The sequence below is a fragment of the Juglans microcarpa x Juglans regia genome, chromosome 6D (assembly GCF_004785595.1).
Source record: "Juglans microcarpa x Juglans regia isolate MS1-56 chromosome 6D, Jm3101_v1.0, whole genome shotgun sequence".
In the NCBI taxonomy this organism is placed as follows: Eukaryota; Viridiplantae; Streptophyta; class Magnoliopsida; order Fagales; family Juglandaceae; genus Juglans; species Juglans microcarpa x Juglans regia.
The window spans coordinates 37,256,223-37,282,169 of NC_054604.1; the positions used below are offsets into that span (position 1 = coordinate 37,256,223).

At 34.9% G+C, this 25,947-nt stretch overlaps 6 protein-coding genes across 6 annotated transcripts; 3 read left to right on the top strand and 3 right to left on the bottom strand.

Moving 5' to 3' along the window:
* The first annotated feature begins 592 nt into the window (after positions 1 to 592).
* On the top strand, positions 593 to 2,151 carry LOC121235602 (exopolygalacturonase-like). The gene is made up of 4 exons (XM_041131937.1): positions 593 to 721; positions 836 to 1,147; positions 1,280 to 1,792; positions 1,927 to 2,151. The coding sequence occupies exons 1-4, from the start codon at positions 593 to 595 to the stop codon at positions 2,149 to 2,151; spliced, it is 1,179 nt and encodes a 392-aa protein (XP_040987871.1).
* A 2,089-nt stretch (positions 2,152 to 4,240) lies between these two features.
* On the top strand, positions 4,241 to 6,726 carry LOC121268798 (pirin-like protein). The gene is made up of 6 exons (XM_041173060.1): positions 4,241 to 4,490; positions 4,601 to 4,650; positions 4,756 to 4,794; positions 4,897 to 4,925; positions 5,389 to 5,555; positions 6,131 to 6,726. The coding sequence occupies exons 1-6, from the start codon at positions 4,372 to 4,374 to the stop codon at positions 6,633 to 6,635; spliced, it is 909 nt and encodes a 302-aa protein (XP_041028994.1). The 5' UTR covers positions 4,241 to 4,371; the 3' UTR covers positions 6,636 to 6,726.
* A 1,172-nt stretch (positions 6,727 to 7,898) lies between these two features.
* On the bottom strand, positions 7,899 to 9,131 carry LOC121235603. The gene is made up of 4 exons (XM_041131938.1): positions 9,125 to 9,131; positions 8,927 to 9,021; positions 8,381 to 8,807; positions 7,899 to 8,224 (listed from the first exon to the last, which is right to left on the bottom strand). Exons 1-4 carry the CDS (start codon positions 9,129 to 9,131, stop codon positions 7,899 to 7,901), a joined length of 855 nt encoding a protein of 284 aa, XP_040987872.1.
* A 331-nt stretch (positions 9,132 to 9,462) lies between these two features.
* Positions 9,463 to 12,868, top strand: LOC121235058 (beta-1,2-xylosyltransferase). The gene is given in 4 exon segments (XM_041131274.1): positions 9,463 to 10,072; positions 10,075 to 10,157; positions 10,612 to 10,761; positions 11,604 to 12,868. Coding segments are annotated over 4 exon segments (1,515 nt in total). The 5' UTR covers positions 9,463 to 9,513; the 3' UTR covers positions 12,327 to 12,868.
* A 3,863-nt stretch (positions 12,869 to 16,731) lies between these two features.
* LOC121234993 (40S ribosomal protein S8-like) lies at positions 16,732 to 19,739 on the bottom strand. The gene is made up of 5 exons (XM_041131168.1): positions 19,587 to 19,739; positions 19,409 to 19,481; positions 18,297 to 18,630; positions 17,646 to 17,836; positions 16,732 to 16,952 (listed from the first exon to the last, which is right to left on the bottom strand). The coding sequence occupies exons 1-5, from the start codon at positions 19,588 to 19,590 to the stop codon at positions 16,871 to 16,873; spliced, it is 684 nt and encodes a 227-aa protein (XP_040987102.1). The 5' UTR covers positions 19,591 to 19,739; the 3' UTR covers positions 16,732 to 16,870.
* A 657-nt stretch (positions 19,740 to 20,396) lies between these two features.
* On the bottom strand, positions 20,397 to 25,942 carry LOC121235605. Its single transcript, XM_041131939.1, has 5 exons — positions 25,895 to 25,942; positions 23,433 to 23,510; positions 22,777 to 23,319; positions 22,513 to 22,575; positions 20,397 to 20,987 (listed from the first exon to the last, which is right to left on the bottom strand). The coding sequence occupies exons 1-3, from the start codon at positions 25,940 to 25,942 to the stop codon at positions 23,233 to 23,235; spliced, it is 213 nt and encodes a 70-aa protein (XP_040987873.1). The 3' UTR covers positions 20,397 to 20,987; positions 22,513 to 22,575; positions 22,777 to 23,232.
* Between the last annotated feature and the right edge of the window lie 5 nt (positions 25,943 to 25,947).

Sequence of the window (25,947 nt, forward strand, 5' to 3'; positions counted from 1 at the left end):
GTTGTGGTAAAAGTTGTAGTCAATGAACAATATTTTAAAAAGATCATATATAAAATTGAATTGGTCGATTTTAGATATCCAAGCATTCTTTTAACACTACGTATGCTTGCATGTTGCAGCTCCTTGAGAACTTCTATTAGAGTTTTGACACATTTCTCGTTCGATCTACAGTTACTGAAAATGCTTGTCCTTGTTTGTTTGGTAAGTGAGCTGTTGAAATTAGGAAATGAGACAAATCCTTTTCTTCTCCTCCCCTACCTTTTTTGGCTGCAGAATTTGGGATTGCTTAATCGAGTCAGTCACAATATATATGGTTAGTGTGGCTTAAGTTTCGACTCTTAAATTTCTTGAAATTGAATTTTTTACCTCAATCAGCTACTTAAAAGAAGGAATTTTGGTCAGAACAAAATATTCTCATTCTATCCAGTAAATCAAGTGTATTAACTACATATGAGGGCCATAATCACAGGGTTCTACTTCTTTTGCATTCCTTTTATATCAACGAAAGCTGACTATAAGAACCCCAGAACTCAGAACAATTTCAGCAACACATGCAGTCAACTAGTAGCTGTAGATCAAAACATGAGTTTATATGCAGTTTTTCACAGCTGTCTGCATAATCTTCTTGCTAGCATGCATTGCTGAAGTTGGAGCAGGAAAAATGGTTTTTAATGCAGTGAAATACGGTGCCATTGCCGATGGAAAAACCGATAACAGCAAGGTGATATTTTGCTCAACAAGTTTTACATGAATTAATATCATTTCAACAAGTACAGTAAGATATTACACGATATTTTCTTTTCTTTTTTTGACAATGTGTGTTTTACCTTTGTAGGTTTTTCAAGATGTATTTAACAGAGCTTGTCAAATGGAAGGAATCAATGTGGTTTCGATCCCACATGGAAGATATATGCTGGGCCCAACAGTGTTCAAAGGCCCATGCAAGGGCCACGTAGAGTCTCTTGTCGTGGGGACCCTACTGGCTCCTACTGACATAGCATCTTCTCTTAATGTCGACCATTGGATCAGCTTCCAATACATGGACAGGCTCGTAATCGGCGGAGGTGGGTCGTTGGATGGCCGAGGTTCCTCTGCTTGGCCCTACAATTCTTGCAGCAAAAGACCAAACTGCAAGCCTCTTCCCCCTGTAAGTTCTTGCTTTATGATCTCCATTTAACCCTCCTATCATGTTGGAAAATGGTCTCTCCCATGATTATGGGTTCTTTGAATCTATGAAACTTTGTTTCATTAATTGTTCGTTTTCCTTGTGTTTTTTCAGTCGTTGAGATTCGATTTCCTCACCAATTCATGGATTACCGGACTAACTTTAATCAATAGCAAGGGTGTCCATATAAACATTTTCGGCTGTGACGGTCTGAACTTACGACACGTCAATCTAATAGCTCCGGCAAACAGCCCCAACACCGATGGAATCCACATTGGTTCGTCGAGAAACATCGACATACCGAATGCTCGAGTAGCAACCGGAGATGACTGCGATTCCCTGGGCCCTGGCTCTATGTACATAAACATTACAAACGTTATATGTGGTCCCGGCCATGGAATCAGCGTTGGGAGCCTCGGGAGGTCGCCTAATGAAGAAGATGTTCGTGGAGTGAAGGTGAGAGACTGCACCTTCATTGGCACTGCCAATGGCTTGAGGATCAAAACATGGGCTCTTCCTTATGCAAGCAGTGTTTTCGGTCTGACCTTTGAGAACATTATCATGGAGCATGTCAACAACCCCATCATCATTGACCAACAATACTGCCAAGCTGGGAATTGTCAGAAGGTACTTCTCTCTTTGCCATTTCAATGCATATATGCTACATATATCTGTCCTTTATGCACAGTTTGATTAATTAAACATCTTGGGCGATCCTTTTCTTTTTTTTCCTTTTTTTTTTTGGTTTTCCTTACGAACAGGAGGGTGATTCCCAAGTTCAGATTCAAGATGTGAAGTACAGAAACATTAGAGGCACTTCGAGCACAAAGATGGCAGTAACTTTAAAATGCAGCAGAAGTAAACCTTGCCAGAAGATTGTGCTCAGAGACGTTAATCTGTTTTACAGTGGTGGACCAGCCACTTCCTCATGTTTTTATGCCAACGGTGTTGCTTATGGTATTCAACGCCCTCCCTCTTGCATCTAGCACTACTCCGGCTTTGCAGCAAGCAACTTCCTTGTGCTTCAAATCCTAGGCCTACCTAGCAATTCCCAAATTCTAATTTAATATATAATCTCAACACTTAGACGTACAGATTTGAGACAGTTGTCTTTCTTTTATCTTTATTCTTGGGTAAGAGTAACTTTATATACAGTTTTATAGCGTGCAAGATAATTTGCACACTTTATTTGTTAAAAAAAAATTAATATTTTCATATCATTTCTAAATTTATCCACCTTTTTAAAAGGGTGCAAGATAATTTGCACACTTTATTAATTAAAAAAAAATATTTTCATATGATTTTTAAATTTATTCACCTTTTTAAAAGGTTAAGAGTGCAGCAAACTTACAGTTTATATATCGTAAGACTATAAATGTCATTTTTTTATATATAAAATATAATTCTATGTATGTATGGCGTGAAACATTACCACATAAAAGTTGCTAATTCCCAATTAATAAGGCAAGCATTTTCGAAAGGATAATTCATAATAGAACAAACAAAAAAAGTGCAATTAAAATTCAAAAGAATTAGAGGGATCGATCGTTTTCATTAGGATCGAAGAGGCAAAAGTTGCAAACATCATCATTCGTAATCCCTAAATCATCATGGATTTAGAAAATCTTACCTATTTATTGTATTACAGATAAAGTCGACCAAACTTTTGTTTGACTTGCTTAAACGGCTGTTCTCACGTCATGCTTTTGTATTAACGGTGTCATCAAGAGGGTAGAAGAAGATGCATAGCCAAGTCTCGTACCCGACCTAAGTGACCTCCCAAATAATATAGTATAAAAATAATTTTCGTTATAATAATAAAGAGATCTAATAAAAATTAATCTATAAATTAATATAATTTTATATAATACTTATTTTATAACAAAAATAGAGTTACAATCTAACATACTACGTCAAATCATACTAATTTGTAAATTTAATTTTATGAAATCTCTATTAAAAGACTGCATGCTCGGACTGAAATAACTAGCATTTTGTTGTTAAAACATTTCTCTTCCGATGTTTATAACCAAGATTAGCTAAATTTGTAATTTTGAGTTTACTATTTTTTAATTAAAAACAATCAAGATATTACCACCTCTTACCAACAACCCTACAAGACTTTCCTTTGGAAATATAGAGGAAGATTCAAATCTCATTTTTATGGTCTCCTACGAATTTAGTTAACGTGTGTACATGTGATTCAAAAGGAATTAGCATTTGATGCATTTTCTTGAAAGCTATAGACCCATAACTTAAGGAAATGAATGTCAAAGTGACCATTAATTTTCCTTGGTTTTAAGTTGGCTATTTTTCATTTTGGTCGAACAAATTAATCAGTGTTTGTTTTGATTTTCCGAGAAATGACTAGGAATCTGTGCTCTTAAATCACGGTTCACTATACATAGCATCGTCACTCATATATATAGCATTCCAACTTTTTTATTGCTAAATAGAACTGTTGGTGATGGATGATTGATGATTGACATTAGACATTTGTCCCAATATGAATCATATGTTTTTTTTTCATCTCTAATCTAGAAAGAAAGAAAAATAAATAATTATTATTTTGTTGCTGAACTTTTAAAAATAAAAATAAAAATAGGATAAAAATATATTTTTTCATGTTGAGATAAATTAGTTAGATCTCATTAATAAAAAATATTATTTTTATACCTTTTTAAAGTATAGTCTATTTTTTTATAAAAACTTGTATAAAATTTATCTATTCATTTCTCTTTCATCATATTGATACAAATTATTTAAAAAAATAAATAAATGTGAAATTATATAAAAAAAAAATTAATTTTTTTGATAATAGATTCATTTCTTTTTCAAACCAACAGAGCTTGCGCATTCCATCACGTAGCATTAATTCACACTATATCATGCCTGTCCCAGAGCAGAAAGTCATGGATGATGAATTTACAGGTGGCACTTACGCAACATGGTACATCATCACAACGCGATGCTGACGCTATGCACAGAAATAAATAGGTCCCGCATGCCCTTTTGCTGAAGCAGGCAAGCTCCCATCTCCCATGCCGCGTGGGTCTTATTTGGCCGCCAACGTTTCCATTTGACCTTCCAAATAATCTCTCTCTCTCTCTCCCTCCCACCCTTTATATAGCTTCAAAGGTCTTAGGTTCTTGCTCACATTTGAACTTTAAAGCGGTCTATATCTGTAAGCTGATACATATAGAAAAATGACCACCAGTACTGAAAGTTGTAGAGTTCTCAAAGAACCACGTCTTGTGGAGAGGAAGTTTTTGGCCAGACCACAACATGAAGGAGCTGGCGCTATCGTTAGAAGGAGCATAGGAAGGTAAGACTACGAGGGTGATCATCCAAATAGTGTTGTTTTCAATCTTTGAGCAGTTTAACGTGTTCCGAGTCTTCTGACCAATGGGTCTTATGGTTTTTTTCTTTCCTCAGGTTTGAGTTGAAATACTTTGATCCTTTTCTTCTTCTGGATGAATTCTCTGGTGGGTATCTGTGATCTGTTTTTCTCTCTTTCTGCATGAATGTGATGGGTCTTTCTTTATGCATGTAATATCATTTTGCTTATATTTTGTTGTTAAATATTGCAGTTACTGCTCCTGCTGGATTTCCTGATCATCCCCATAGAGGTATGGATATTTCCCTTTTGTCTCCCTTGGTGAATTAACGCTACCTGTTGAGATTAACTATGGATGGATGTAGTTATTAATTCTTCTATTTCCTCCTGGCAGGATTTGAGACTGTGACCTATATGCTGCAGGTATGTGCATTAATCGTTCCAGCTCTTCTTCTTTTTAAAAAAAAAAGAAAAAAAAGAAAAAAAAAAGGTGAATGAAAAACGTTTAATTTAATAAGACTGGAAGTTCAAATTATTAGGTGAGACTTGAGAGGAAGTTTCTCTGATCTGAGGAATTCCCAAGGTGTTGTTATTTGTCAGCAGCCTGGCAATATGTCTCTATTGGGACGTCAGCCAATGAGACACAAGGCACACACTATTTAACAACTCTCCAAGGTTGACATGACTACCTTTCTTGGCACCAGGTATTTGCCAGGAAAGGTGCTAAAATGCCTGGGAATGTCCTCATGCATGCGTAATATATATGACTACTGTCTTGTTTCATTTTTATTTTTATTTTTAAATAGAAAAGTATCCTTAATTTGAACTTTTAGTTTAGACGTGAGAAGCAGTTGCCTCAGTTGCATGCAATTGTTTGAATGAACAGGGATCTGTCACACATGAAGATTTTGATGGACATAAGGGTACCATAGGAGTCGGTGACTTACAATGGATGACTGCAGGAAGAGGGATTGTTCACTCAGAAATGCCTGCTCCCCAGGGAACTCAAAAGGGGTTACAGTTGTGGATCAACCTCTCCTCCAAGCATAAAATGTATGTAAATTCTACACAAATTAAATATTAAATTGGCTGTACGTGACATATATTTGATGTCACTATATGGTAATCATAAACCAGAAGAATATTCAAACTTGTTGTAATGGGAATATGCATTTGTCATCTACTACTATGATCATTAATTTGTCATTATGGTCCATGGAACCTTTTCTAAAGGTGCTTTTGAATGCAATATATTGCATGCGCGTGTGCATACCAACCATAAATTCTGCCTTTCAAAGTTTATACTCATATCCCGTGGTGAATAAGCTATCTTCTGCATGATAGATGCTAGTGCCCACTAGTACTACTTTTGAACTTCTGTCATACAAGTACAACAGTAGTACTTTGGCTTTAATGATCCTTTTTTAATTACTAAAGGTACTTAATTTCACGGCTTTCAAATGCCTAAGTACCTTTACATGTTTTCTGGTAAACAAATGTAACACAAGTGCAGTATGCAAATCATGCAATATGTACAGTAGTATCCTAATTGAATTGTCTTTTGGGAATGTGGAGGTATCCAAAAGTCCAAAACCTCATCTGTCTTGTGCTGATCTTGTTTCTCACAGGATTGAACCAAGGTATCAAGAAATACAGAGCAAAAACGTTTCAGAAGCTGTCAAAGATGGAATCAAAGTTAGAGTCATAGCTGGAGAGGCCTTGGGAACTAAGTCACCAATCTACACAAGGACCCCAACAATGTACTTGGACTTCACTCTCAAACCAGGAGCTCATCTTCAACAACCAATACCAATATCATGGAATGCATTTGTATATATCTTAGAAGGCGAAGGCATCTTTGACAGTCTAAAATCTTCGCCTGTCTCGGCCCACCACCTTCTGCTTCTGGGCGATGGGGATGGCTTGGAGGCATGGAACAAGTCCTCCAAACCCCTCAGGTTCATCTTAGTTGGGGGTGAACCGTTGGGTGAGCCTGTGTTGCAGTTTGGACCCTTTGTAATGAATAACCAAGAAGAGATTGACCAAACCATTGAGGACTTTGAGAACTGCATCAATGGATTTGAGAAAGCAAGGCATTGGAGTTCAGAAAGATCCCTTAGTCTTGATATATAAATTACCTCTCATGTATGTATCTATGTATTTATCTTACGATTCAGCCAAGTTTTCCAACATTTATTAATATAAGGTGATCATTTTCTTTCTATCTTTCCGTCACAGCTTCTCTGTTTCACAGGTTCATTGGATCTTTTCCAAAAAAAAAAAGAAACATAATCATTATGATCATAAAAAAAAAAAAAAAAAAAAAAAAAAAAACAGCACAAAAATAATGGCCGGTACGCTGTCCTTATAATTATATATAGGAGTGATTAAATCATGATGAACATTTCGTTAAGGGATGGAAACATATGCTTTACCAGTCAACTTCAATACATATCACGGAAATAATAGTAATATTTTTATTGATTGATTGATTGATATTAATATACAATAACACTTTTTTTACCAATTTTTCGTACTCTTGTAAATATATATGCCACTGAATATGCATAAAAGTGAATAGGTGATTATTTATTCATCAATAACTAGGATTTATTTAGGACCTAATATTGTCAAAACAATTGTTTTTAAATAAACATAAATGATGAAGTAATGCTAAAGATGCAGATACCACCAATTGGCGTGTCATCGATCAAAATATAAAATTACAATTTAGTCAAATCAATATTTGTTACATGTTTGATGTGTCACCAAGTACATGGACTACCATTTTATCATTTTGAATATATTAAATTATAATTTTTTTTTTAATTGTAAGTAGATTTTACGTATTATATTTATGTACATTTATTTCTAATTTTTGTTTTTAATAATTTTTTTTTTTTTTTTTGTAAATCTAGCACTCATAATCAATATGATTGCACGTCGTATTATGTATTTATAGGTAGAAAAATTCTATTATGTAGTCCTACATCACACTTGTTGAGGGAAAAAAATAAAAAAATAAAAATCAATGTTAGTGTGTGGTATAAGACTACTGAATAGAATAACTATTTTATATATTTTAGTGAATTTTTTATAAGAGAAATGCTTTAGGCATAAATAAATTTCACAAAAATAAATCTATAAATTGACATAATTTAATGTGATATGTTAGATCGTTAGATTGTAAATTTATTATTATTATTATAAAATAGATCTAATGTATCATATTAAGAGTTTTTTTTTTTTTGAATCAAGTACCTCATCTCACTTATAAACTTGAATCATTACAACTTTTATCATCTAAAATATATTGTAAAACTTTCTGTGGTGCTTTCTCTATCCAGCAGAGTTCACTTTCTATATGTAGTGAAATTTTTGCAAGATTATGTGTAACTATATTTCCTTTCCTATGTATAAAACCCAAAGACCAATGTAGTCCTTGTCTAGTAGCCTATTTGTATCATCGATCAACTGACCATGTACAGATTCATCCAACTCCTCCGAGAGCACTGCCTCAATCATCCCCTTTGCATCCCCTTCCATCATGATAGACCAGAATCCCATCTCTAAGCAAAACTCAATAGATATCTTCAATGCAAGACATTCAGCAATAAAAGGAGAGACCACATCATCCTTCCTCAAACAAACAACAACTAAAACATTACCATGACAATCTCTAACCAAAATGCCTATACCAATCCTCATATTTATCAAATCATCTGTAGCATCAAAGTTAAGCTTACATATAGCCCTTAAAGGTTTTTACCATCTTCTCCCTTCCCTCCCATCTGCTCCCTTAGATACCCTTCCATTCACTTTTACATTAGCCTCCTGGAACTCTTCTAAACCTGCCACAACAGTTTTCACCACCTAACTAGGACTAGTAAACTTATCTTCAAACACAAAGGCATTCCTCCTCCTCCAAATGCCCCTCATAATAGCAACAATTCTTGCCAAGCATCTAGGTGAGAGCCTATTACTCAATTCCATCCACAGGTTAGAGAAATCAATGATCTGGTTCAACCACTTCTTCACGGGACCCCCATCATCAGACCAAACATTAGCAACCCCAGGGCAGCACCATAGGGCATATTGCACATCCTCTTCCTCCCTTCTACAGATAGGACACCAAGAGTCCTCAGAAACCTTTCTTTTGAACAAATTAGACCTCGTATGAAAGGCATTATTTAAAACATTCCAAACAAAGTGCTTATAGCCTCCCGGCACTTCCAAAGCCCAGACATTCTTCCACTGGTCTGCATCCTTTCTCTCGATAGATGTACTCCATTTCCTCTCACTTTTCTATTGCAACTTGGCATAATAAACACTCATCACAGAAAAATTACCCTTCTTAGAGAAGACCCAAAATATCCTATCATTTGCCCCAAGACAGCTAATAGGGATAGCACAAATCATACAACCTCAACCTTACTAAAGATCCTAGCAATGAGTTCCACCTTCCATTCCTTTCTCTCATTATCAATTAATTTAGCCACCTTTGTGTCTGCTTCTAACACTTGAACAGGAGATTAAACACAAAAAGACGTATCATATTAAGAGTTACGAGATCTCTTTATAATTATAAAACTTTCTTTTGATAATAAAGAGTCACGTTATACCATACATTACAGGATAATAAAAAGGAAAATGATTTACACAATATTTTTCATAATACTTTACACAATTATGTTTTAAAGGAAGGTATTTTTATAAAATATTTTATAAAAATAATATTATTTTACAAAAATACCCTTAATTTATAACATTATTATGAAATATATTGTGAAAATGTTATATATATCTCACTACTCTAATAAAAATACCTCGTATTATATAATATTAAAGAGTGTTTTTTTTTTAGAGGAATATTAAAGAGAATTTTTAGTCAGTAATTCTATATCACATATATTAAAAAAAATAAAAAGATATGCGGTGAATTACTGCGTAGAATTTTTCAACATTCAAATATATGCAATAGGAAAACAAGCAGAAAACACAGAAAGCGAAAATGGCGAGCAAGAGGAACGTCTGGCTCCTGAGGATCGTTCTCTTCCTCTTCGCTCTCAACTCCATTTCACTCTGCGTTTACTTCGCTTCCCACTCCAAATCCTCTGCCTCCTCCATCTCCAACCTCCGCCATAACTACCATAATCCTCGTATTAACCGTCTCCGGTTCCGCAACAAGCTCAAGTCTTGGCCCATCTTACCCTCCTACCTTCCCTGGTCCCACCCACCCACTAACACTGGCTCCTGCGAGGCCTACTTCGGCAACGGCTTCTCTCTCCGCCTCGATCTCATCTCCCCAGCGGCGGATCCCCGCGGATGGTTCCGCTGCTGGTACAGCGAGACCCTTCGCAGCTCTGTGTGCGAGGGAGGGAGTCTTCGGATGGTCCCAGCGAGGGTCGGGGTCTCCAAGGGAGGGGAGATGTTAGACCAGGTGATCGGGAGGCGTGAGGAGGACGAGCTTCCCAAATTCCAAAACGGTGCTTTCGAGGTCGACGGAGGAGTTGGGTTTGAGGGTCCGCCACGGAGACTCGTCGACGACGAGTTCCTCGATCGTTACGTGCCGCAGGGGAGATCCTGATTCATACCATGCGGGCTCTGATCGGGTCTGTTCGTGTCGTCGCGGCGAGCGAGTTCGAGTGCCAAGAGGTTAGACGTTTAGTTTGGTGTTTTGTTTGTTGGATTTCGAGTACCAATATTAGATTTGATTACTTCTTGACTTCTTATTCACTTCATTGGTTTCTTACTTTCTATCTATGGATCTGGAAGTTGATTAAATCCGGAAATTTAGTAATTGTTTTGGGTGGTTTACTCATGAAGTTTCCATTTTTAAGTGGGCGTGCAGGTTTGGTAGGTTGTGATATGTCAGTCTTCTTCTCTCTTTTTATTATTTTTCTTGTTCTGCGTAGGCGTTGATTGTGAAAACTTCGATGGGATTTGGATGTTCTGGTGTTGAAAGTGGTGGGTTTAATGCCAATATTAGTGTTCAATAGAAATTGCTAAAAAACCGATCCTTGTTTACAACCACACATTGTCTATAATCAAAATTATTATTTTATTTTCTGCTCTTTATGTTTTTTATATGGAAGGTTTTTACCTGCAGTGGATTGAGGAGCCTACGCTGCTGGTGACGCGCTTTGAGTATGCGAACCTTTTCCACACTGTCACAGACTGGTACAGCGCATATGTCTCTTCAAGAGTTACAGGATTGCCCAATCGACCTCGATTGGTTTTCGTGGACGGCCACTGTATGGTATGTATGCTTGATTTGGCATAGTTTGTTTATTCTGTAGGCTGCCGGTTGCACGTTTGTTGTTTAAGAACTCTTGATAATGCTGCTGTGAATACTCTTATCATCATGTTATTCGATGTTGATTAAGGGATGGAACGGAGAATGACAGGAAGAGAAATACTGGACATTAAGTTTAGGGTCGTACTATAGGAATCTTGCAGGATTTTGGACAGTTAACATGAAGGAGGTTCTTAAACAATAAAAATTATGGACTTTACCCATATATTTTAGTGCAGAAATCTTGTGTTGGATGGTAGGTTTTATATGATGTCAATTTAGGAAGATGAAAATAGAACTTGGATCCAACTCTACAGACTTCTCATATGCATATTCTCAGAATGTTAACAATCCACCTTTTGTGGCGTGTCACAAGCAATGAGTTTTTATAATATACAGATTACTGAAGGAGAAATAAAAGTGGGGTTCTGAGACATATTGGGACAAGGTACTCCATTATGTACCAGTGAATGTTATTCCAACGCTCAACCTTTCTTAAAGTGGTGGTTTTTCTAGCAGGGGGAAGTAATGAGGGTTTCCTATGGAGGAAAGAGGAGCTTCAGTTTTTTTTAGTTACCCTCTTAAACATGAATGTTCTTCCACTAATTTATTGGAAGCATGATAGCTTATTATCTTCATCCCTGTCTCTAGTTCCTAGGGTTGTCTTTTGTGTGTGCATGTTTGCCTGTATGAATAGTTTGCATTGACTTTATCTCTATCGTTTTTACGCATTTCTTGATGAGTGCTATTCCATGTTTAGTTATCCACATATCCTGATCTATCTTCCTTTGGTGGAAATATTTCAGACATCTTTGGAAGAAACATGGAAAGCATTGTTTTCTAGCCTTCGATATGCGAAGAATTTTAGTGGTCCTGTTTGCTTTCGCCATGCTATTCTCTCACCTTTGGGATATGAGACTGCTTTATTTAAGGGGCTGACTGAAGAAATAAATTGTCATGGAGCATCTGCACACGACCTATGGCAAAATCCTGATGACCGGAAAACTGCTCGATTATCTGAATTTGGGGAAATAATCAGAGCTGCTTTTGGGTTTCCTGTACATAGACACCGTGTTGAAAAGCCAGTCTCTGGTCTTAATGTCCTCTTTGTTCGACGGGAAGATTATTTAGCTCATCCTCGACATGGTGGTAAAGTTGAATCAAGGCTTAGCAATGAAGAACAAGTGTTTGATTCGTTGAAAACATGGGCATATAATAATGACTCGTGCAAAATAAACCTTGTCAATGGATTGTTTGCACACATGCCTATGAAGGAGCAAGTCCGAGCCATTCAAGATGCTTCGGTAATTATTGGTGCACACGGTGCAGGTCTGACTCATTTAGTATCTGCAATGCCAAAAACTGTGGTTCTGGAGATTATTAGCAGCCAGTATCGACGACCGCATTTTGCATTGATAGCCAAGTGGAAAGGGTTGGAGTATCATGCAATTAATCTTGATGGATCATATGCCAAACCGGAAATAGTTATTGACAAACTTAGTGGCATACTGAGGAGCCTTGGATGCTAAAAAGCATTAGCTTAATCTTGTTATGTGGAAGTGGAAGTGATAGAGATTAGTCGCTGCTTTCAGTGTCTGTTTGTATGTCATCATTAGATCCAATTACCCTTTCGTGGAGTATGAGCTTTACTTGCTTCTACTACTGTTACAAGTTTCGATTGGACTCTTAAACTGAAGAGATAGTTAAGATGGTTACAGGCTATCTGCGGTCAACTCAAAAGAGGCTGCTTATGCCATCACCATGAAGAGATAAGAGCCTCGGCCTAAAATTAAGGATTTGGGACTTTTTTCTTCCAATTCAGCGGACAGTTGTAATTTATAGGTGGATGGATTGTACACTGCAGGTCCGGTATGTTGTCTCTTTGCATCCATAATTGTTTTCTCCCTGCCAGCGCCATTGGGGAAGTGGCTAATGGGAGTCATAATTTTGCCTGTATACTGATTCTTTCTCACTTAGACGAGTTTTTTCTTGTACAATAGACTTGTGCACTATCTAATTTCAGTCAAAATTCTTTGAAATATCTATATACACTCACTTGGTTTTAAATTGAGATGAATCTTCAATATACTTGTTTTAGCAAAATAGGTTCTGTTCTCTACAGTACTGCATATGGTATTGGACTCACCTCGTTTTTATTGAGATTAAATATTTTCCAGACTTATTTTAGGGGAAGTATAGTTTCCATAGTCATGAAGAAGAAGGTGGCAGATTATCCATGCGAGGAGGAATCAAGGAGAGCAGTCACTGTTCTATTTGATTTCAGACTTTAGTGACCATCATGTTTCTGTCAACTATAAACTTGCTGCATCGAGTTGTATAACAATCTTAGCATATATCTCATATTAACTCTGCCATTACCTCACGATCAATGGAAATATTGGCCTGCAAGCAATTGTGATGGAGTTAGGCACCCATCCTTCTATTCTGTATGAGAAATTTTATTTCATTTTGTTTCTTTGCTTGTAAGGATTGCATAAATTGGTTGAGACGTGCTGATCAACTATCAAGAATCATCATGATGGAAAGTTTAATTGCAGACACGATGACATTGCATATATATACCTCAAATTCATTGGCTGAACAAGTTGTGAAGCCATCCGAGGATTCATTTGTGAAGTAGTTAGTTGTGATTCTGTAGTGTATGTTGGTTTAAAGCGAACATGGGTTTTATGGTCTCATCGAGTGGGGTCTAGCGTCAACCAAGGTGGGGCCCCAAGTTGGTTGTGGTAACCAGCCAACACAACACATGCTCTACAACTTCGGCCCCAAGTTGCAGATGTTCGGACGACCATGAATACACGTAGTAAACATTTGCGTAAAACTTGATAAATCTAATTGACTTGATTGTTTGTAAAATAATTATGTAAATATTATTATTAAATTCATCTGATTGGAGTAGAGGACATTAAGGTCTCGTTTGGATGGATGAGATGAGATGATCTGTAAATAATAATAAAATAATTTATAAATAGTAATAAAATAATCTGCGTTAAGATGTTTTATGAAGTTTTGAAAAATGAAAGAAAAAAAAATTAAATAAAAATATTATAAAGTTAAAATATTGTTAAAATATAATTTTTGTTTTGAGATTTAAAAAAGTTGAATTGTTTTATGTGTTTTGTTTAGAAGTTTGGAAAAGTTATAATAAATAGATAATAATTAGATAAAAAAGTTAAAAAGTTAAAAATTTGAAATTAAAATGTATCTTTAATGATAGTATTTAGATATTAAAATGAGAGGATCTTGAAATCCAAATAGGACATAATCGGAACTCCCTTATTAAAAATTTACAAAAGGTTGTCAAGTTATTAAGAATAAAAAAATAATGTCTTAATCAACAAATTAAAAAATAGTAAGCATCATGTTAGAAAAACTGCTGGCTAATATTTTATATATCTACTCCATTACAATAAATAACTATCTAATTGTGAATAGTAATTTTTGTTTTTTTTTCTGTTAATTTTTCTTATTTTTCCGTTAAGTTCGTTAAGTCTTGTTTTACTAAAAGATCATTAAGACTCTTGACCATTTGACATATAACTCTCTTGTAGAATTTAATAAAAGATCATGTTTTATCAAAAAATCCTTAATAGAATATAATTATTATTAATATTAATATTGAATATTATTAATTTGATTAGAATATAATTATTATTAATATTTTAATTAGTAGAATTAGAAAATGTGATAAAAATAAAAATAAAAAAATTATTAAATTAATAATATTTTATTATTATATAGAGAGTAAATAGATAATTCAATATGAATGCAGACCAATACTTATATTTTACTGAAGTTTAGATTTTTTTTTTTAATTTTAATTTTTATCTTTTTTTAACCTTGTATTTTCTTTTTTTAAACAAATAATTTACAGATTTTTTTATTTTTTTATTTAAATTATTATATCTGGTGCTTAACGCATTCAGACCGTTTCCTAATATATGCGCATATATATATATATATATATATATATATATTAATTTATTAAAAAAATGCAATTTAATGGAAGGAGAGAAACGAGACGCGGTTCTGAAGATCGCAATTTGCAAATGGTCAGTGAAGTTGAGAAGACATCCTTTCCCAACACCCTACAGTGGTGCAAAATCGTTTAGCCATACTGTCATCCTCCCTCTGTTTAGCATCTTGGAATTTTGAAGCGTGTCTCCGGAAGCCAGATCTCTTTATTCGCTTTCCTTCATTGACGACTCAAGACGCCCTCGGCCTACAGTCTTTCCGTGAACCCCCACTCACGCACCCATCTGTTCCCAACTCAAAAGGTACAACTTTTGACTCCATTTCTAGCTTAAACTGATCAATTTATGATTCGTAATTCGACTGAGTTATTCGAGGTTTTCTTAAAAAAATTGCACTCGACATGTTTGACGAAAAGCTTCTTAGAAGTTTCTTTTCTTTTTCTTTTCCTTATATACAGTGTTTCATTGATATGGGTTTTCTTAGAGTCAACCGGTTGAACTATATACGGGCACTTGTGAGCTTCTGAGCTTTCTTGATTAATGCGTACATGCTCGTAGTATTGGTAATGCAAATGAATCCATATTGTTTATTGTAGTTTCGGAGACGAATATAGTATTCAGTAGCTAAGGCTTTACTCGAGTAACTCGTGGAAAGGATATCGTTTATGCATGTATTGGATCAGACTTATTTTTTGAGTTTTTCAGGAAGCTTGAAATTATGGAGGGCATTATTCAAATTCCGATGAAATATGGTGGTGGTGTTTGTTAATTATCTTTGATGAAATCTTTCTCCTTTACCTTTTGGATGTACGCAGTTAAGCAAATGGTGTTTTGCTTTCCTTCAACACCCAAGAAATTGGCGATGACCGTGGGATGTTTCGTCTCCGGTGCTGCTCTTTTTCTCGTAGGTTTGCATCTCTCTTATGTCAACGTCGCTCCTCAACAAGCTCGAATTCAGGCTCGCAATGATTTCGTGAGAGAAAGATTAAGAAAGAAGTACGGTAAATGAAGAGTCTGCTCTTAATGGCTCTGGGCTTATATACACTCGAGAAAGTATTATTCTCCATCCCTGCCCTTTGTGTACTGAGGCAAGTGAAGACTCGTTGTTTTGAAATTTCATTGGCGCAAATGCCGTTAGGGTACCAAGGTTGTAATGGCTGTAGAAGCAAGGCAATGAATTTGGCTTTCACTGGATTGCAAGCATAGATTCAAAAACTCGTTGGATTATGGTGTATTCTCATCTTAATGCACGTCATAGAAGATTGGAATGCTAAACTTCCACGATTTGAATATTATTTCATCGATTTATAAAGCTCGAATAAAATATCCAGTTTCAAGTACACTCTTTGATGATTAGATCTCTTTTCTTTTTTCTTCTTTTTCAGGGAAAAAAAACACAAAAAAGGGATCTCATTTCTTTTTATTTTGGCAGAAAAGTGACAGCACTCGCATAAGAATATGCAGGCAACAGGTAGAAAAGCTTGTGGGCTGGTTTTGGAGATAAAAATTTTGCGAGATAGTTTGAGACTTTGAGTTTAGTATTTTTTAAATTTTGAAAAATGAGAGAGAAAAAATTAAATAAAAAATATTATATAATTAAAATATTATAAGAATATAATTTTTATTTAGAAATTTGAAAATATTGAAAATATTTTTTATTTAAAAGTTTAAAAAAATTATAATGATTTGTTTAAAAATTATTTTTTAATTATGTTTGAAAAGAAGATGAGATGAAATCAGATATGAGAATTTTGTCTCTCCTTTGAGGCCCCAAACAAGCTTAAAATTATCTTTCATCTTATTCAGAAATCCTATCCATCTTTCTGCCAATTACTAATCCAAATTCTGTGGTCGATCTCTTGTAGCATAATTTGGATGTACGTCTGATGTTGGTAGTAAATAATAAACTCAACGCTAACAATGATATTCAGTTCATCAATGACAGTAGAAGACACCCATAATATTCCAATTAGAAAGTCAAATGTAACACAAGAAATAGCTTTCTCCCAAAATGTTTCATCTAAGCTTAAGTTCAACGCCCTATGTGATATGAAGGATGACGTTCAGGTAACAAAACTTTAGGCAGCTCCAGCTCCCTTGCCCTTCTTTCTCTGGATCTTCTTCATGTAGAACTCAAGCTCTTTACCTTCCAAGATGTATCTGCGACAAATTCATTTCATTTAACAGTAAGTCTCACAAAAATGAGTAGATAATGAATACATAATTTAACAGTAAAGCCAAGTTTAGATTTAGAAAGTGTTTCATCTTATCTTATCATTACCACTTTCCCAAATTCCCACAAAAAATATAATAAACAATTTAACTTTTATAATACTAATTCAATTTTTTCAAATCTCAAAATAATAATAACATTAAAAAATAATATTTTAACAATATTTTTTTCAACTTTCATCTTTCATCTAAAACCATTTCATATCTAAGTCTAATGGTAGATAAATGAATACATCTCTGAAAATTTACGAGGCATATGAAAAGCTCTGATCAGATTTCATACAACAAAAGATATCACACAATAAAACCCATACCAAGTTACCAACATTAGAGATAATACTTTTTTTGCAAGTTTTCATGAGAAATTATACTTATTTTTTTCTATACATAGAATTTCATTTTGGGGGGGGGGGGGGGGGGGGGGGGGGTGGGCATTTTGGGACATAGAAAACATGGGGTTTTCTAACATCTCAGAGATAACACAGCATAGGGAAAGGTGTCGTATATAAACATTGTACATTTAAGGACAATTGAAAATTACCAGGCACAAGTAGAAACCTCAAAATACACCTTCAATACATCTGGTAACTCAAAAAACACAAGTGTAGGAAAGTCACATACCCATCAGCACGGCCACACTGACCAGGTCTTGATGAGATACAAGCCAACAAACGACCACTACCAAATTGCTCTTCAATGTGTGCATCAAGCTTACGATTCTGCTGCCGCTTCTCCAGCTTTCTCTGGACATGGTTGCTTTTCTTCGCCTCCTCAGTAGCAGGAGCAGCAGCAGCAGCAGGAGCATCACCCTCCTATAAAGCATTGGAGTGGACCAATGTAAAAGAAAACACACCACTGCCTTAATTCACTCAGACAATTCAAAATTTTGTTCCAAAAAAAAAAAAAGGAAAAGGAAAAGATAACACTAAACATAAATACATAGCAACTGTGCATGGATTTTGCATCTTTGGCAGCCATTTCGCACCCAGAGATTGACCAAAATATAACCAATGCATCAAGCCTAGCCAATTACAAACTTCTATAGGATACCAATCGATGAACCAAAAGATAGTAATTCAACAAGACAAAATTACTATCACCAAAGATGTAAAATATCCATCAGAAATAACGTCTTCCCCAAAATAACTAAAACCAATCGCTGAAAATTGTGTTAATATATGTGCCAAATAATATGAAAAAGGTAATAAATACTTGTACCAATATCTGTATTGGGATACACAAGAACCACACAGAAGAAAAATACTGCCCTACCTCGCTTTCTTTCTTGGTGGAAGCCAAAGTTTTCTTCTTGCGACCAATGTCAACTCCATAATGCTGAAGATACCACTGCTTGAATGGCGCTGCATCAACCTGAACAATAGCACTTTTTACCAGAGTCTGAGTACGAACCAGCTCATTGTTGGATGCATTGTAGACCACATCAAGAAGACGGGTTTTCCGGGTCACAGCCTCACTCCCCCATGAGTAGTTTCCAGTGTCAAGCCTCAGAGCACGCCACTTCACATTCCCACCTCGAACTCTAATCCTCCTAACTGTCTTGTTGCTTGAAAGCTTTGTGTTTGCAGGTTGCCTTCCGAGCTCATACCTTGAAAAAAGAAACAAGATAAGCCCATTTCCCAGGAGGATAAGATAACCGTTAATTTATTTAAAGTTGAAAAGATTTCAAATAGGGGTGTTATCTTCCTGCAAAATGCAAAAAATAAGATGAACCCAAATAAATATGAAAACAAAAAACAAATGGACTTATTAGAAGTCAGGAATTTATGGGTTTACGTTTCAACCCAAGAATACAATGAAACCATTAAGAAATCAACAAACCAAAGCAGCACAGATTGAGGTTTCGGTAATTGTGGGAAATAGGTTATATTCATTCAAAAGTAAGATAAACAGTGCTATTGAGCACGTCAAATAGGAAATTAGGCAGATCCATTAATCAGGCAAAGTAATATATCACAGTTTCAAGAAATTGTGGCATACAGGTAGATCGGGCTTCACTTCATTCAAGTACAAAACAAATCCATCAGCCAGAGCAGAAAATTACAAACTAATAAGACGTGGATTTTAGGGGTTTTAGTTTTACTCACTATCCAATTTAAGCCTGCCGTGAATCATACCAAAAAATGAAAGCTAAAGAGCCATATAAAAAGTGCTTAAAGCGAAAAAAATGTTTTCGCTAAAGTTATACTGCCAAACGAACACATGATACTAACATACATATACAGAACAAGATTATTCAACTGCAATGATGAAATTAAGCTCTTTTTGCAAACAAATATGGGATGAACCAAAGGATATTAAAATCCCAATTCACTTTTCCTTCTAAATTTCTCAGCTAAGGGAACTAAATGGATTTTCAGAATTACTTGCGCTTCTTCCTCCAAGCCTTCTTCTTGCCTCCAGTGGCACGTCTCTTGTGCATGGAATCACGAGAAATACCTATAAATCCAAATAATCACTCCAAATCATCATCCTCATAAAACAGTAGCCAAAAATAAAAACTTCAAGATGTATTAAAAAGCATCAGAGAAAACTAAGAGATACCCATTTTGGCCGAGTGGCTGTTCTACGGTGTCTGTCAGCCACAAGTCCACAAATCTCTGCAGAGCAACTGAGGTCAGAGACGGAAAAGAAGAATTTAAAGGGAGGCGAGTTAGGGTTAACTCACTCTAAACCCTAGTTTCGTAATTACCAAAGTATCCACGACATTTACATGGTATTGGAGGGCAAAAGAGTCAGATAAACTATAGGGCGTTGGATTTCATCGCGCACGTATGTGTACAGTAATTGTGCTTAGAAAATTAGGCCTGCAAGAGAATGCTGGGCTTAGCATTTCAGGCCTATCCAACTTCCGAGGATGCTCATGCTCGGTTACTTTTGGACCAACTTAATCGGAGAAATTTTTTTTGGAAAAATCTTTTTACAAGTGAGTTCGTGTATCAAACCGCATATCAATGCTGATATATAAGACATATTTAATGAAATAATGCGAATTGAAATGAAAATGATTTTTGTGAGATGGAGAACTTTATTCTCTCAAAATTTTTCTTTTATTTTTATTTTCAATAAAAAAAGTCATGTCAGCATCAGTACGCAATTTAGTGAGTCAAACAACTTGTATCTAATAATGCTCGTTTGTTTCATATGTATTATTATTATTATTATTATTATTTCGATATGTTTAAAAATTCATACATTAAAAACCTAGGCTCTACAATATATTATTAGTCTTGTTAAAGTAGAGCCTTACATCCTTCCCTTGTCTATAATTTAATTTCTTATTTTATGGTGATATTGAATAGTTGTGGGAAATATTGAAATTATTCGAATTTAGATCCTTAGAGTACATGTATATAAATATCATATGACTCACTTCATGTATATGTCTATCTATCTTTCGCTCAAGTTTTTTATAGTTCTTACAAGAACACTATGATCAGCTTCAAATCCAAATTATATATTCCAAATGTGTTGGAAAGATTAAACCTGTTTTGTTACAAAATACTGTCATTATTAGCCATCGGCAGTGCTTGTGAACAGCCGTCTACAAGCGGTGGTGCAATCGGAGATCAGGACTGAGACACCATCTCAGAGCAGCGCCGTGGGTTTTGTTCATCAGGATATGAGCTATGAGGATCATCCCCATATATAGTAACCCACTCTTCCATGTATTTGGTTATTGCCTTAAGTAATATCCCATATTGATTATAGTTTCCATGGCCATATATAGCTCAGTCTTGCATATTTACTATTGCCAAATTCAATGTGAAAAACTTCTCCTTGTACGTACAAGTGGGTTGTTCCTATTCTGATGCATGGAACCCACCCAATACAGTTCTGCATACTTTCCTGTTTTTGCCAGCATCTTCAGAAGCATAGCTGGGAACTCTATATTGCCCGATATATATGCCAACCCTTGTTGGGCATCGATGTTTTAGGACACTCCTGATGGTAATTAAAAACAGCACAAATTAAACAGTTCCCCAATATATCAATTTGATTATATCGGCATTTGAAGTCATATTCAGTACTGACATAACAGTATAACATACATGGAAAAAAAAAAAAAAAAACCTTTGGATGCTACCCAAAACTTCGATCAGTAACAGGAAGACAAAACAAAACGCAAAAACACTAAAACCATTCAGATGAGTTTCATGGTGCATGCACTCACCATATATTGAATCAAATTCCTGCTGAGACCGCTAAAATAAAACATATGCATGTGTCTTGTTCTTCGATATAAAATCTTGATATGATCAGAGGTTTCTTGTTGGTGGACAAACTTTGTATTGTCTTTTTTTGGATTAAAAGAAGATTTTATTAGCTCAACGAACCGTGATAGTTTTCTATATAATTGTCAACTATCGATTGAGGAAATCTCAGATTTTCCGTTTTGAACTGTTAAATAAATGAGAAAACGTATCAGTTATATGGCGATATTATAGACTTTTGTTTTTGGTTTGGTACATCCTTCCTGTTTTGCCTCACGGGATTAGGACAATATAAAGATTGCATCTAAGCATAAGAATATATATAAATGTGGATTTCCATTTCTGGATCACTTGTCCAAAGAGAATCTTGTGAATTGTGTGTGTGTATTTTCCTTTTCCTTTTTCTTTTTTTAATGATCAGCTTCTTTGAATTTTAGATGGTTTTGGCTAAATTAGGCAATTGCGTTAATGGTGCATTTGGCTTGGAGTTGTGGTGCCTGCCTCCCGAACCGACTAAAATTAGAGTTTGATTTATGCTTCTCCAAGATATGGATTTTGCCACAATTCTTGCTATATGCATCAGTAACAGAAGATCAATCAAAAGTTTCCATTCAATTGCAAGCAATTACTGATTTTCAATCCTCCTCCATATAAAAGACCTGCAAGTAGTAGCCCAATGGTATACTTCTTTATTGTTTCTATTTTGGGGTTTGGGGTTTGGGGTTGGGGTTGGCTTAGTCCCAAAATCTCTTTCATGTCCTCCCCGGGTTGGCGAAAGGAAGGCACCTACTTCAAACTCAAGTAGATCTAATTGACATTGAATTTATATAAGTTATATCAATAGTCTAAATCTAATTTTGTGCAACTCAAACGTAAGACACCGACGATCTCTGCAGAATATGCTATTGTTAATACCAGACCTTTTATGTGCACCCTTCAACGATTCAACCATACCAGAATCCAGAAGGTTGTCACAGATTGTCCTTGGACCATCTTATATTATTCCTCTTATGGGATACCGGGCACCTTTTTCCATAGAAAAGTTGGTTCTGTTTACCAGTATTCTATAACCTCCATTTTTTTCCCCAGATTTAAGTAAGCTCCTTTTTGTAAGAACGATAACAAGGTTCCCTTCCATCTATTTTAGTTCAAAAATCATTCAACAACCTTAACAGCTCCAGCACAAATTGTTAATGTCTTTAAGTGTAGGTGCTAACACTAGCATATAGTTAATTTGCTTTGATTGAATTGAGTACCTTTCGAGTCTGCAGCTTAGTAAAACCAGCATCATCTTGATTGCTGGGAGCATATAACTGGCACTGCATTTATCAGCCAACTTATGATACAAAAAGAAGTAAAAAAAGGGTAAAGATTTCACGTGCCAAATTCATTTTATAGTTCATTTAACAGCAACTAGTAAGCATCTTTCATAAAAACAGAAACACGTGCGAACATGTACAAGATTGATTAAAACTATGAATATAACAAAATTTCTTAAATTGTCCCAAAGGAGAAATAACATCATCTCCTTCAACAGCCTTAAACAACGGATCCGTCCTAAAACAAAGCAAATAAAGTGGGAAAATATTACAACTTTGAATCTCATATATATATATATATATATATAGTATCTGATATAGTAAAAATCATGGATACTACGCATCAATAACAGAATGAAATCACATGTCATGAAGAACCCTAAAATATTTCATCATGACACATTCCAAACCCTAGATAATGTTAATCTATGATCAATAGTAATATGAGTAGGATGCATGTGGCAGATAGTGATGGCGGGTCCAAGGCTGATAGGGGAGGTAGGAACTATATGACTATCCATAACCATCCCAATAGGATCAGTCTTCTTGGTAACCAGTCCAGTGAGAGTGATCTCTTAGATAATCAAGACCATAAGAGTCACTTGTCCTATAAGGATCTCCAATCTCAACCCAGCAGAGTTCAGCATGTTTTCCACCTTACACTAGCTTCTTCAAAATCGTGTGTGGATCTACTTTTCCAGAAACATATGCCATCCCTTCATTCACGTCTATGTCGTATGGTATGTAACTCCTAGCAGAAGTTTCGTCGAAGAAGAAAATGATTACCAGACCCTATCATGCAAAAGAAAAGAAAAAACCCAAAAAGAAAGTGTCGCAAATCATGCATTGAGAAATATACCTATGATTTTCTTCAATACTTTCAACATAGTCTTATGCCATCCGGAATAGTTGATGTCCACTTTTAAGGCGCATGTCTACAAAGACATAGTTCACGATCATCGAGTGAACAAGAAAACAAATCACTAAGTGATAGATATAAAACACACAAAAAAAAAAAAAAAAAAAAAAAAAAAAAAAAAAAAAAAAGAAAAGAAAGAAAGAAAGAAACTTGAATATTACCGTCAACCGTGCGAGTTTTGGAAGCCATTATTAATAAGTTTTCTCACCAGCCAAACAATGCGTCTAAGATTCAATAACTTGAATTGATGGAGTGAGTTTACTCGAGGATGGGAATATGGTATTTATAGAGTTTAAAAGGAAAGAACTTTGAGATCTTTAGATTTTTCCACGTGGATGCATAGGAAGTTGCCTCGGTGTCGGATTTTGATTAGTTTGTTGCTCAAAATTTAAGTCTATTCGGCCATTAAAGTTGGGATGCAAGCAGAAACTATATATCAGGTTTGCTCTGGACTCCCCTACTAATTAATTATGTTTGTGATTACTCTGATATTCAACTCTGGGCCATATTTGAATACGGCATCATTCTTTCATGGTCAATGTGGCCCATTGTCGGGTCCAACTGTTGCAGATGGGGATAATCCTGGAAAATCAATTAATTAACTGCGACCAAAAGAAGGAAATAATTTTAAAGTTCGCCGTTGAACTTTCGAGTCAATCCTACAGAAGAAGCTCGTGGGTAGGGCTGAGCACCGACTGTTTCGGACTCTGAGGGCTCAACCTCTGACTCCGATTCTGACTTTGTCGGAAGTTGAATCCGACCTCTGACTCCGATTCCAATACATACAGAATTCGCTCCGACTCCGACTCCGACTTGTCGGAGCGGAGTCGGATTTTTTTATTTTTTATTTTTATCTTTTTTAACTTCATATTTGACCCACTTTCTTAAAAAATAAAAATTTGTGGGCTTTCAAATTTCAATTTTCTCAACATTGCAATCTAAACTAATTAAATTTTTTATTATAACAAAAAATACAACTAAATAAAACAAGTAACATACTAACTTTTGATTAAACTTTTGCTATAGTGATTTTAATTTAGTATAACTATATAATAGTATTAGTATAAATATTATACTAACTATATCACTAATAGTATTAGTATACTAATACTAGTATATCACTATAATTAATAGTACCCTATAGTAATTACTATAACTATATTAGTATTAGTTATAGTGATTTAAATTTTAGTATAACTATATTAGTATAAGTTATAGTGATTTAGTATAGTTATAATACTATAAGTTATAACTATAGTCTATATTAGTATTAGTATTAGTTATAGTGATTAGCATAATTATATATTATTATTTGCTATAGTGATTTTAATTTAGTATAACTATATTATAGTATTAGTATAAATATTATACTAACTATATCACTGATTGTATTAGTACACTAATGTCTAATACTAGTATATCACTATAGTTAATAGTATCATATAGTAATATAGTATTAGTAATTAATACTATAGTGATTTATATAGTAATTTATATATAGGCTTAAAGTGGTTTACTAATTTATATATAGTAATTAATACTATTAGTAATTTATATGAACAATACTTTAGTTATTATACATTAGCATTATATGTTATTATAAATTTATAGATTAGTATTTACCATTAGTATTACAATATTGCATGTTGATGTTATTATGCATCTTAGTGTTTATAGTATATTATATATACATTAGTATTACATGCTATTATATTTATACATTAGTAATTTAGTGTTATCTGGTAGTAATATTGTAAATTTGTAATAGTATGATATTTACATATAGTCATATACTAAACTATTATTAGTCAATTTAGTCTATATATTATAGTATAAATATATTATTTAACTAGTATATTATTGAGTTTAACTAACTATATAAGATATAGTTGTATAAAATTTAAATAATTAATATATAGAAAAACACATCTTTTTATAAAATATGTAAAATCGGAGGCGGAAGCGGAGTCGGAGGGCACGTTGGAGGCGGAGGCTGAGTTGAAGGGTCGGAGTTGGATCGGAGCCGAAGTCGGTTCATCAATAACTCCGACTCCGACTCCGACGACTTGACAAAGTCGAGCCGGTGCGAAGTCAGATTCAGAGTCTGATTGTCGAATTTTTGCTCAGCCCTACTCGTGGGACACTCGCGTAGTGTTTATGGCTCTTTTTATGAGTTTTCTCCCTCAATCGAAGGGCATCATTACATCACATCTAGATACTCCTTTTTTTCTTCTTCGATTGCACTTTTGCATCATATTGGCTTTTCTCCCTCAATCAGAGGTGTACTTTAGCCATTATATTCAAACCAGATCTGTACAAAACTTACTATGTAAAGAAAAAAATCCCTCTCAAGAAATTGTCTTTTCTTTCTGTTTTGGTTTTGGTTTTCATGCGTCAGACCTGTGGTAGACTATAACTGTAGTCATGAACCACCAAATCGAGAACCATGTCTG

Excerpts from the sequence above, each read along its gene's own strand:
- LOC121235602 (XM_041131937.1), top strand. The coding sequence starts at position 593 with ATGCAGTTTTTCACAGCTGTCTGCATAATCTTCTTGCTAGCATGCATT. Across the intron at positions 722-835 it reads GAAAAACCGATAACAGCAAG|GTTTTTCAAGATGTATTTAA; the intron begins GTGATATTTTGC and ends TTACCTTTGTAG. Across the intron at positions 1,148-1,279 it reads ACTGCAAGCCTCTTCCCCCT|TCGTTGAGATTCGATTTCCT; the intron begins GTAAGTTCTTGC and ends GTGTTTTTTCAG.
- LOC121235603 (XM_041131938.1), bottom strand. Across the intron at positions 8,808-8,926 it reads GGATCTTTAGTAAGGTTGAG|AAAAGTGAGAGGAAATGGAG; the intron begins GTTGTATGATTT and ends AAGTTGCAATAG. Across the intron at positions 8,225-8,380 it reads AGATAAGTTTACTAGTCCTA|ATGATTTGATAAATATGAGG; the intron begins GTTAGGTGGTGA and ends TTGATGCTACAG.
- LOC121234993 (XM_041131168.1), bottom strand. Across the intron at positions 17,837-18,296 it reads CCACCAAGAAAGAAAGCGAG|GAGGGTGATGCTCCTGCTGC; the intron begins GTAGGGCAGTAT and ends AATGCTTTATAG. Across the intron at positions 16,953-17,645 it reads CAGTGTGGCCGTGCTGATGG|ATACATCTTGGAAGGTAAAG; the intron begins GTATGTGACTTT and ends AATTTGTCGCAG.
- LOC121235605 (XM_041131939.1), bottom strand. The coding sequence starts at position 25,942 with ATGGTTCTCGATTTGGTGGTTCATGACTACAGTTATAGTCTACCACAG. Across the intron at positions 23,511-25,894 it reads ACAGTTATAGTCTACCACAG|ACATGCGCCTTAAAAGTGGA; the intron begins GTCTGACGCATG and ends ATGTCTTTGTAG. Across the intron at positions 23,320-23,432 it reads TATTGAAGAAAATCATAGGT|ATACCATACGACATAGACGT; the intron begins ATATTTCTCAAT and ends GCTAGGAGTTAC.
- LOC121268798 (XM_041173060.1), top strand. The coding sequence starts at position 4,372 with ATGACCACCAGTACTGAAAGTTGTAGAGTTCTCAAAGAACCACGTCTT. Across the intron at positions 4,651-4,755 it reads TCTTCTGGATGAATTCTCTG|TTACTGCTCCTGCTGGATTT; the intron begins GTGGGTATCTGT and ends TAAATATTGCAG. Across the intron at positions 5,556-6,130 it reads CTCTCCTCCAAGCATAAAAT|GATTGAACCAAGGTATCAAG; the intron begins GTATGTAAATTC and ends TGTTTCTCACAG.